At 39.3% G+C, this 12,459-nt stretch overlaps 1 protein-coding gene across 1 annotated transcript; it reads right to left on the bottom strand.

The window, feature by feature from the left end:
- Positions 1–11,601: 11,601 nt before the first annotated feature.
- Positions 11,602–12,216, bottom strand: LOC147450116 (uncharacterized). Its single transcript, XM_086520988.1, has one exon. It carries the CDS (start codon positions 12,214–12,216, stop codon positions 11,602–11,604), a length of 615 nt encoding a protein of 204 aa, XP_086377114.1.
- Positions 12,217–12,459: the final 243 nt, after the last annotated feature.

Below are 12,459 nucleotides of genomic sequence, written 5' to 3'. Positions count from 1 at the left end.
AATAGGGTACAACTTTGGCAGCAAAAGTCTTCTTGTGGTCCCCTTAGCCTAGACTTTTATTTGATTCCAATGGACACCTCATGCCATCTGAAAGCATGACATTTTTCCATGACAAAGTTTTGTAATCATGCTTGCAATAATGCATTAATATAAGTGTATCTTTGAAATCATGCCACCTAGTGTCTCACTAGGATTTGATTCCCTCCTAGTAGCTATTTAAAAATAAATATAAGAAAACTACATAGAATATATATAGATTTGAAATTACCATAGATATAGGATCTAGATAGGGTGTGAGATAATGAGATGGTAGAAAGAAAGAATCAATGCTTTTTACCCCAAGTTAAAGAGTCGGAGCTATAGATGCTTTTCCCATAGTACTTTTTTATGGTAAAGTAAGAATACGTTACCCTTGAGATAAATAATAGGATGAGATAGAAAGCTTATTGTTATACTTACATATGCATATGTACATTATAGGAAATATAATTATGTATCTAAAAAGTTACATAATAGATCTTGTATCATGTGTTCCCACTATGTACGTGTCACAACACGATATCCACCCCCTATAAACCTACACATCCTCCGGTATGTGCCACATTTTCTCTTTGTTGTAAGATCAGTTCTCTTGTATATCTTCCTTACTTTCTTCTTCACTGGATGATTCCAAAGATTGATCTTCGCATGTGTTTTGCTCTTCCTCCTTGTCAACATTTTCTGGATCATTGTCACCTCTTCTCTTAAACATTTTGATCCTTTTTCCTGCAATGCAAATCTTTACTTCTGTACCATCTAGTTCAGACAAGATGTAAGTAGCATTTTCATGCACATGCTTTACAACATAGGGTCCAAACCATCTTTTTAAGAACTTACGCATGACTGTGTGCTGGTTATCAAGGCTATTATCATACACTAAAACCCAGTCACCTTTGTCAATTGCTTTGCTCCTGAGCCGATGTCGCTTATCAAAGTAGTCCTTGTTTTTCAATCTTGCATTTTTGAGTCGTTTTTTTGCAGCCTCAATGTCTCTAGGTCTTCTCTCTAGTTGCCTTATATGCAATGCAAGGAGATCTTCCCTTCTAAGCCCCTCTTTCCAAGGTAGTACATTCCATGTGGGAATTGTATCTTCAATCGGCATCACTGGATTTTGACCATACATTAGCTCCACAGGCATGTAGCCAGTTATTGAGCTATGTGTTGTACGATCAGCCCATATAGCATATGGTAACAATTTTGGCCACTCACCAACTCATCCTTCGCAAGCCTTGGCCAAATCTTTGATAATAGGAGGATGCCCTCTTTCACTCTTTCCATTGCCTTCAGGGTTGTAAACTGTAGTAAGAGAAAGCTTGATTCCAAATCTAGAAAAGAACTCCCTTACTTCTTCGGCATCCAGTTCACCTCTATCTGCAGTGACTTTTCCCACACAACCATAACGGAAAATCACCTCATCAAGAAGAAATTTGCACACACCTTCTGTGGTTTTAGCTCTTAATGCTCTTCCTTTAGCGTGGTTAGTTAGGTCCTCTTGTCCAAGAACCAAGTATCTCATCTTCCAGAGTCCTAAAGGCATTGTGACTAGATCCACAACCCATTTATAGTTCATGGCTAGTGGATATGTAGGGTGCAATCCATCACGATGTCAAACATTTGAATACATTTGACAAGTTACACATGACTCTACAAACTGAGATACATCTTTATACATACCCTTCCACCAGTATTTTTCTTTAAACTTGGAGAAGGTTTCCCACACACCTCTCTGTCCAGCCCATAGACTCTCATGAAACTCTTTCATGAGCTTTACTTGAGTCTCTTTTTTACATATAACCCATTGTGGTGTAGCACCCTTTTGTTTAGGATGCTTCCACAAGTAACCATCCCTCAAAAAGTACCCATATGCTTTCCTGCGTATCCTCTTGAATTCTTGTTCAGACCAATCATCCTGTTTTGTTAGAGTACTCAAGTAGCTTCCAATAAGAAGCCAATCACCTTCATAAAGATCTTTCAAGAATAATTCAAGTGAATTAGTCATGCAGACATTGTTACCTTTGACATGAGAGATAGAATAGAACTTTGTGCCTACATCATCTCCCTCATCAATCATTTGTGACTCATCTTCATACCTTGCCCTTGATACTATATCTGCCACTGTATTGTCTTTACCTACAATGTGCTTAAACTCAGGATTTAAGGACTTAATGTAGGCAATCCACTGCAGCATAGCAATGTCTGGTGTTGAGCAGCTTGTAATCATCCCAAGAAGTGGTAGACAATCTTTTTCTATAACCACACATGCACCAATTAGGTACTCTTTCCCATTTTTCAAGGCTGTAACCATACCCCATAGCTCTCTCTTTATTTGTGGATAATTTCTTTGGCGAGCACTTAGTACCTTTGCTCCAAATCTTACCACATACCTGTGTGTCCTTCTTTGTCATCTTGCCCTATTGCCCATCCAATCCCTGTAGGACTGGTGTCTACTGTCACAATTATTGGCCTTTGACACTCATAGTCTACCTTTCTCAAAGTTGTTGCTGACTGGAGAAACTCCTTTAGCTTTTTCATGGATTTTACATGTGCTTCTGTCCATTTAAACTTTTGATTCTTTCTAAGCAGCTGATAAAGAGGATCAGCTACATGCATAATTTGGAATCCAAATAACATAGAAGACACATGCTCCCAGAAACCTTCTAACCTTAGTGATGCTGGTGCATGTTTCTTTCATTCTTTGGATGGCATCTACCTTTGTTGGACAAGGTTTCCTACCATATGGCCAGCACATGTGCCCCACAAGGAGCACTTCATTGACACCAAACATAGACTTTTTCCCTGACAATGTAAGATTGACTTCTTCCAACCTACACAAAATTTTATCACAATCATTTATGTGATCTAAAACAAACCTGTGACATCCCTTGAGATCCAAAGCTTCATCTTTGTCACTTTCTTCACATCCTTTGATAGGAAAACCATCAATGAAAGGCATTGTGATTTGAGGAATAAAGTCACGTAAGACCTTATTCATCCCATTCATCATATGCGCAACCGAATTGGTTGCTCCCTGTGGCAAGGTACACATCCTTACCAAACCCAAAGGTGTCCTCATGGTTGTCAAGTCTCTACTTTCGATTGTAAGATGAAATTGATCATACCCTGAGTAGAGATCTCCCATTTAGGAGATTGCCCTCCCTGCAAATGCCTCTGCAAACTCATCCACAATTGGACCTGTACCTACATTTCTAATTGTCACCTTGTTTACTGGTTGCATATCTTGGATGAAGCGTAGAGAACCATGCTTCTTTGGAATTGTGAACCACCTATTTGAGTATGGAGCACAAGAAGGCTCCAAGATTCCCATTTTGATTTTCTCATTGAGTAGCTCTACTAACTTTGGCAAATGAGCCTTTGGAACCGGAATAGGCTACAAATTCCAAGGCACATGAGGTATTGTGAAAATTACCATAGGAGCTACAATAGAAGGATCAACACATCCTATCTCATGTGGCTCAAATGCAAAAGCCTTAACATGTTTTGAAAGCATTTCTTTGAAGCACTTTGTCTCCTCCTGTGTTAGAAACTCCTCGCAACCAATTTGCAACTCTTGAAAAGACTCCTTTGTGAAGGTATGCCCAATCTTTTTAGGATTCCTCAAACTTGGTTGTAAAGAAGCATGCTCAATCTTTTCCCTGTTGTTGGGTGGTAAGGGTGAAGCTATTGGTTTCACCTTGTTTGCTACACTCTTGTATTTAGTTTCAACATGGACTTCTGGGTCAAATGTTTGGTTTTATTTAAAGGCTTCTATTACTTGATACATTTCCATAGAGCAAACTTCCACAACTTCATTTTCAAGATGTAGACTAGACCCCATTATAGCATCAAGCTCACCCATAGTATCTACAAAAGAAACTTTTTCACACAAACCGAAAACATTTTCAGTAGGCTCTAGCAACCGACTCTTTTTCATGCCTATTTGTACATTATGCACATATTGCCTCTCACATCTCTTCAAATCTTCAAGTTTTGTAAAAAACATACTGATCCATTCCTTGTTACCAAGGAGCTCGTTGAGAAAGTTTCACCTATTTTTGGATCAAGCGAGACCCTTTTTCTTTCTGTACCACTGCAATCCCGCTTTACAATGGTACTTGGCCAAAACCCATCATTTCTCTATGATCATGAAACTCTTTGCTCACATTTTGGTAGAGGATGTTCTCTGAGGTTGTCACAATTTCTGTCATGGTTTACACAAACTGTGAGAAATTGGACGGCTCTTTTACCAGCTTTGCTACATATCCTAGCATATGCTAAACCATCATCCATTACCTTTGTCTCCATTCGAACTCCCACAATGTAGGGCTGTCCAAGGATGAGATGATATGAAGATGTATCCTGTACAAAGAAGTTTTGGTCAATCTTTACATCACCTATTGTCACCTTCACACCTGGACATGCTGCATACAATTCACCGGATGGATTGTTTTCCACTTTTACCATCCAACCATGATCTATGTCCATCGGCCATTTGCACTTGTTGTAGAGACTCTTTGACATTATGTTTATTTCTGAACCATGGTCAATCAAGGCAACAAATGGCTCTTCAAGATCACCTTCCTTGACCAAAGTTTCTGTAGTAGCCCTTGCCCAGTGACTTCGTGAATAGTAGCTCCTAGGAATAGCTTCAACTTCTTCATCATCATTTGAGAAATGCACTTGCTTCACTCTCCCACTAGATTGACAGCATCCTACCATAGTTCCATCATCCTCCTCCTTATTTTGCAGCTGAATCCCTTGTGTCTTCAAGGTTTCCCCTTCAACCTGTGGACGAGAAACTTCAGCAAGACTTTGCCTCTTCCTCTTGATGATGTCAATGATCTCCTCATGGAAGTCACACTTTGCAATGCCAAGAACTTATCCCAGAGTAAACTCAATCTTGCTATTCAAGATCCTTTCCTCCAAGACTTTCTTTAAATCTGTAGCAACCTCAATATCAGATTGTAGTTTATAAGTTGGACCTTTTGTCTTACCTTTTGTTGGCTCTTTCTTCTTTCCTGTTGTAGACTCCTCCATGAGTACTTCAGGTGGAGATGCTCCTTGTGTTGAGGGTGTTTGAGAAGGCATTGAGTAGCTTCTTCCCCCACTTCTAGAAGCTCTTTCTGATGGTCCTTCATCAACATTCTCACGTCTGCGCTTCTCTTCTACAATCACCTCATTTTTTTGGCATTTTGTAATGTAGGCATGCACTGACAATGAGTCCACTGGATCATTCCATCGTGTTTCTATAAGTATGCAATCACCTGCTTCATGTAGAATCTCTTTTTTAAGCTTTACCTTTTTAGCTAATTGCATGACATTTGGCCAAATTTGACCATGATGGTCACTCACCTATTCATCACTAAGATGCTCAATTTTTACTCCATAAGTAGCTACCTCAACTAGAGAGGTGGCATGCTTAGTTGCCATATCTTCAACTAAGGTTTGCATTCCCCCCTTCCCAAAGTTAGTTCTCAAGGGTAGACCTGTCTCTCTTAAGTGGATTTTACCATCCTTAAAAAAGACAACATCTTTTGACAAAGCATCACTAAAATCATCACAATCCCTTCTTGCATGGTTTGTACTATCACACCAAACACATCTATTAACAAATCCTTCTTTGGGCTGTTGTCTTTGCCTAGGAAGTGGCCCTGACGATTGGCATTTTTCTTCAAGCTTTGCAAGATTCACCTTCAAGTCACGCATTCCCTTTACACGCTCATCTAGCATGGACTCATCAAACTTAGGAGCGATAAAAGTAGGCTTTACCATTTTGTCAGAAGTTGGGGTGGAAGGACTTGTAGTGTTTACTACCATCTTGTCCCTTCTTCTTTGTCGTTTGGCAAGCAGTGAGATAGCACCTTCAACCTCATTCCAGTCGGTCTTTAGTCCTTGCTCAGCATCTTTATCTTCAACAAGAAGCTCCAAATTTTCTTGAAACTCTTTACCTGCAGCTTGTAAAAAAATATCTGTCTTCTCTGCATTTAGTGTGGCCCTTTCAGTCTTGGTGAGTTGTGCATAGCGTCGCTCAAATTCTTGAAGTAGCTCTATTATTGATAAATCTTGCTTTGGCTTAACTACCCATTATAAGAATGTCCTTTTGGTCACTCTCTCAGAGTCCTCCATGAAATATTCCTCCTTTAAAGCTACTTTGAGTTCTTCCTAATTTCTCCCATGCCCATCTTTAATTGCCCTAACATGATCCCTAATTTTTGGAGCAACAACTAGCTCAAAGCTTTGAATCATCTCACCTTCTAACACGCGATGCAGCTCCATCTCCTTCACATACTTGCACAGATACTTGGTTACATCTTTTCCATTGAACTGATCCATTCTATTGACGACCACTTGTATGGCTTTGGTTGCTGAAATTTCCCTTCTTTCAGTGGCATGTTGTTGTTGCATGAACATTGAAAATGCTTGAAAAAATTGCATTGTTGTTGGGTCAAAATGCATACCCTATTGCTCAACATGATCACCAATGGTTACCCAAAAACTCTCACCTTGGCAGATTCGGGTCAGGTTCACCAAAAATATGTCGAGAAATTTCCGGTCTTGCTAGGAAAGGACCGGGCTTATGGCTGTGAGAGTTTGTGAGAGAACTCCAAAAAACTATATGAAGGAGTTAAACCATAGATGCCATGAAGTCTAGGGTTTGGAAGGAAATGCAATCAAAGAAGCCCCACTTTTTCTCCCTTGCACTCACACACTCAAAGAAAGAACAAAACAGAGAATATCAAAACAACACAAAGATGAAAACATCAAGGCTATGGTCATATCGTATCATGGGTAATATGAAAGGGTTAATAGATGAGTTAATGGCATTCAATCCTCGATGAAAAAATAGGGTAAGAATTTTTCTTTGGAATTGTAGTTTTATGCTTACCATAATATATATGTTTTGTCTAGTGATTGGGATTAATTGTGTGTACAAATCCTCTTGGTTCATAGCAAGATAACTACACTTACGTCAAAACAAAAGTTATAGTCTATGAGAGGTAGTATGATGGGATCCGGTGAAAGAAGTATTTCATTGAGCCTTTCTGGGCCAATGAGAAACACTATGCGTTGTTGAAAGTGTATTTTACGGCTAATCCATACGTTAATTCTAATAGACCGCACATAGTGGAAGCGATAGGAATTCTCATCATGTGGATTATTTATCTAGGATAACTACAGTATGTGCAGAATATAGATATGAGAAAAGAGAAAAGAAGATAATTTCCCTCCCAAGCCCTATTCTTGCCTGTAGGTAATAAGGATACTACAGGGAGAGATGTTCCTGTAGCAAGGAGAACCTAGAATTTTTAGAGAGAATGAATTTTTAAGAGTGAGAGAGATAGGTTTGGTTAAGGAGATGAGATTGTACATGTATATTTTTTATTAGAGATGAAAAAGAAAACAACAAGAAATCAAGAAAACATCAATGTAGAACACATCTTACTTGACAAACCCTTTGACACCATTATTGATGGAGAGAGAAGAAGAGTGGAGACTTCAACTTTGATTGATACACCAAGTGCAAGACCTTCTTTGATTAGAGTTGATCTTCCAAGGTTCGCTTACAATAATGGCTAGTCTTCCTCTAGCAAAAAGTGTAGGGTTAGGCTTATGTTAATGGCTAAGTAAAATTTGGCATTACTACTCACTCCTTTATGAATTTATCTCATAAATGGCTTGAATGCTTGAGTGAGTTTTCAAGGAAGAAGAGGTCCCATTTTATAGGTGAAGGGAACCCCCAAGGGTTTACACAAGAAGAGAAGAGCCAATGTGAACAGAAACTGGAAAAGCTTGAAATGAGCTGTCCCTTCATGATGTGGGCAGACTTGGGTCCAGTATTTTAATTATATCTCCTCAACCGTGGCTCCAAATAAAAAAGGAAAAATATGGGCAAAAACTTCATCTCATTAACTAAGAGTTCCTTTTTATATGCAGTTTCCAATTCGGATTGGAACAGTGTGTAAAAAAATCATCAAAATAGGGTACAATTTTGGCAGCAAAAGTCTTTTTGTGGTCCCCTTAGCCTAGACTTTTATTTGATTCCAATGGACACCTCATGCCATATGAAAGCAGGACATTGCTCCTTGACAAAGTTTTGTAATCATGCTTGCAATAATGCATTAAAATAAGTGTATCTTTGAAATCATGCCACCTAGTGTCTTACTAGGATTTGATTCCCTCCTAGTAGCTATTTAAAAAGAAATATAAGAAAAATATAAAAAATACATAGAATATATATAGATTGTAAATTACCATAGATATAGGATCTAGATAGGGTGTGAGATAATAATGAGATGGTAGAAAGAAAGAATCAATGCTTTTTGCCCCAAGTTAAAGGGGCGGAGCTATTGACACTTTTCCCATAGTACTTTTTAATTGTAAAGTAAGAATACGTTACCCTTGAGATAAATAATAGGATGAGATAGAAAGCTTATTGTTATACTTACATATGCATATGTACATTATAGGAAATATAATTATGTATCTAAAAAGTACAAGATAGATCTTGTAGCATGTGTTCCCACTATGTATGTGTCACAACACGACAACGTGATGCACTTCAGAGAGCACAATAAATTCTTAAGTGTAATCTCTTTGAAGGTCATCTCTTGATACGGGCATCAAATTTCATGATGAGCTTAATCGACGGGGGCTTCTAGGAAAAGGTGTTATGCTTACCAGTGCCTTGCCTGATATTGTATCACAGTGACGTATATGGGTATTTTGAAAGCTTGCAGTGTGATTCAAGCCATTGACAAAGGAAAACACATTCATGATGAGATTGTTGGCAGGGGTTGCTTGAGTGAGATGCTATGCTTGCGATGTTATGGCCGGCATGTATGCTCAAATATGATGCCCTTACATTGGCCATGGCCGCCCAATGGAGAAGAGTGGCAAATCCTTGGCCGATACATATGCCAAATATGGTATCCTACAAGGGTCTAAAGCCTCAAGGAATTAAACTGGCCGCCCAAAGTCAAAGAATAGGCCGCCCGCCCAATGGGTAAATTAAAGGCTTAAGTGGTATGAAGCAAAAGAAAGTTGAACTGGGGTGATAGCAACGGGTAGCGAGCTATGCAGGAAAAGAAGTGGATGCGGTGGCCAGGTCGAGTATCGGCTGAGGTCGCCATAGAGAAGGACAGCAAAGAGCATGCCGGCGTGCTCTATTTTGATCTTAGTTGCGGTGCATTTCGGGCAGGTTCAAAAAACGGTGCCACGTTATCAAGGGCTAGGATCCATTAGCGACGTTTCTAATGGGTGCCTAACTATTTTTAGGGAGACATGCATCCATATTAAGAGAAAAATGTGTGATTTGAGGCATTCTTCACCTGATCATCTTGGGAAAACCTCCTCATAAGGGAGAGCTCTCAAGCTCCTTAAGCTCTTAAGCTCTCCTCCTCATAATTTGGAGGCGCTTAAGCCCCATAAGCTATAATCTCTTAATCTCTGAAGCTCCTTTTCATAATCTTCTCCTCCTAATCTCCTCCTGATAAGCTCCATGTTCTTAATCTCCTTATGATCTCCATATTCGGAATCTCCCCATAATCTCTTAAGCTCAAAAGCTCGCACAATTAAGCCCCCAATTTCTCCCTCAAGCCATCCTAAACCTCGCTATTCTCCTTAAACCTAATCCCTTTCGAATTCATAAGCGAAGCTATCATTAAACCATCATTAACTTTGTTAACCATAAGCTCTCCGAGAAAATTTTTCTCCTAATATTATTGAGCAGACGTAATTGAAAGCTCAAAAGCCAAGATTATAAGCCTCTTAAGCCATTCGAAACCTGCTCGAAGCTGATTAGCCATTCGAATCAAGGCGCAAAAGGTAGAGTAAGCAGAGCTTCATCATCTTCTTGTTTAAGCACTTAGATTAAGCTAGGTTTCTTCTTATGAAGAGCATTTAAGCTTCATTAGTGATTGATTAAACATGGATTATGTCGACTAACTAGAATTAGGTAAACTGTTAATTTTGAATAATGTGGTCAGTAATTGCGTCTGCTCCACCTTTTTTCCCGCACCTCTCACAGCTAGGGCCCGGTGCCTTCCCGTATCACCTTTCGCAAAATTATCCCCCAACATCTTTGGTGAACCCGACATGAAACGAGCCGGGGTGGGAGGTAAAGATGGAGAATTTAGAGCAGATGATGAAGATGATTGCAGAATTAAGTGCACACGGTTTTGATGATAAGTCAATAGTTCCAGATTTTTTGAAGATGCTTCAATTGGTTCAAGGGTCTCTTGAAATAGAGACCGTAAAGAAGAAAAATAAAATGGATGAAGCTTTGGATGCAGCTTTAGATGCGGTATACGACGAGAGATGACTCTTTGATGGATACGATCCAGAGGGCTACCTAGAGTGCTATGAGTTGGAGACCACGGTAAGAGGGATACCAAAAGAATTAATGATCAAATATTTTGATCAGTTAGTGAGTTCAGATATGAAGGAACAGATTCAAGAGGTTACCAGAGCCTGCAACGGCAACTATGAAAGCTATCAAGAACAGAGTGCAAGTCTACCAAACTATGCAGATATCCGAGGAAAAGTACGATCAAAGTTAGAAGCTACGATTGATGAGTTTATTGTGCAGGATGCTACTTTTTTACAGGCTAATGATGAAGACATAGTTGAAGCTGTGTATGCAAAGTTGGGTTTTGCAGATATTGTGCATGAAGTAGAGGTATTTGAGGGTGAGGCTTTACAGCTTCAAGATACAGAAGTTTAATTTTGCAAAGAACATATGCTTGTAGTACATGAAGAAAATAAATCAGGGGATCAAAAGAGTAAAGTGACTAAAGCTCAAGAAGAAATTTTGTAGGTAAATTAGTGCAGCCATATTCAAGTAGACATGCAGGAAAATTCGGTTACAACTGATACTTTTGCTATTGACTCAGAATTAGAGCAAAATTTTTCTGGTACAGATTCTACCATAGAAGTGATTGATAATACTCGTACAGATTCTACCATAGAGCTTATTGAAGATACTGGTACAGGCAAAGAGTTGATTAATGATACAGATGTCATAGGTCGAAGCAGGGCTGCTGTTGAGAGAAACAGGACCATGGTTTTTGTTATACCAGATTTATCAAATTTGGATGTACCAGATTTGGATTTCATGTGGTTAGAAGCACCTGAATCCACATACCATACACTATCATTGGCATGTACATCTGCAGTCATAGCATTTATCATATGCTGCATAACAAATAACTGCTCAGACCGATCATCATCATTGTTGTTCTTGTTTGTTGCAGCATAATTGTTTTGCTGCCTTCTCCCTCTACCTCTGTGCTTTGGCCTCCTTCGTGTTGTTGGACATTCATTTGAGTAGTGACCCCGCTCACCACATATCCAACATTCAGCATCAGATGCATTGTTTTGATCTATGTTTGCATTGTGATTTCCACCTCTCCCCCTGCCTCTATAATTTTGTCTTCCTCTTCCACGACCTTTAGTCTAATTTTGCTGCCAATTTTGATATTGACCGCCACGACCACCACCTGTGCCACGACCTATGCCTCTACCTCTATTTGAATAGAAGGCTTGCTGATCAGAACTGATATTGCTCTAAGAAGAGGATGCACCAAGACCAAGACTCTTCTCATCACAAATTAACATGGTTGTCAATTCTGTAAAGTCAGGAACATCTGCTCTAGTATTCATAGAGGACTTGAAGTTTTTGTATTCTGTTCCAAGCCCTTCTAATGTCGCAGCAACAACATCATCGTCATCAATTGTGACACCAATAGATCCAAGAGAATTTGTTATTGTCTTGATCTTTGAGGCATAGTCATTGATATACATGTTGCCTCGCTTCACTATATTTAGCTTTGTTTTAAGCTGCAACTTCCTGACTCTAATATGGTCTTCATTGAGCTTTTCTAAGCTCTTCCATGCTATGATAGGAGAGGGTGCACTCTCTAAGTAACCCATCATATTATCTAAGACACTCATAGATAGCCAATACATGACTTTGCTTTTGCCTTGCTTCCAATCTTTCAAGGCTTTCTTCTCTTCTTGAGTAGCATTCTCTTCGGGACACCATGGAGCTTCATCATTTTCACCTTCAATGTAATCCCAATAGCCCTTTCCTTGTAGGAAGTTTGTCATCCGAAACCTCCATGTAGGGAAATTATTATTGTCCAACTTCTCACTAACAATTTGGTTGAACTTGTCTGCCATATTCCTACATAGCTCCAAAAAATTTGCAACTTGCACAAAACCTGCAACCTTGTTGTACTGGTACTTGTGATCTACTAAACACTCAACAAGAGTGACCACAGCTCATATCCATGTACCCACAATCAGGAATACATGTACCAACTTTGTTTGCACACAATTTTGCATGCAAATTTTCAACCTGCACAGAAACCAAAAAACTGCAAATCTGGTCGTCCCTGTTTGATTACATGTACCAGAACTCTA

This window comes from Adiantum capillus-veneris, chromosome 9, assembly GCF_014529385.1.
Source record: "Adiantum capillus-veneris isolate H3 chromosome 9, ASM1452938v2, whole genome shotgun sequence".
NCBI classification, from domain to species: Eukaryota; Viridiplantae; Streptophyta; class Polypodiopsida; order Polypodiales; family Pteridaceae; genus Adiantum; species Adiantum capillus-veneris.
This window is presented reverse-complemented; position numbering and strand designations above follow the sequence as displayed.

Excerpts from the sequence above, each read along its gene's own strand:
- LOC147450116 (XM_086520988.1), bottom strand. The coding sequence starts at position 12,216 with ATGGCAGACAAGTTCAACCAAATTGTTAGTGAGAAGTTGGACAATAAT.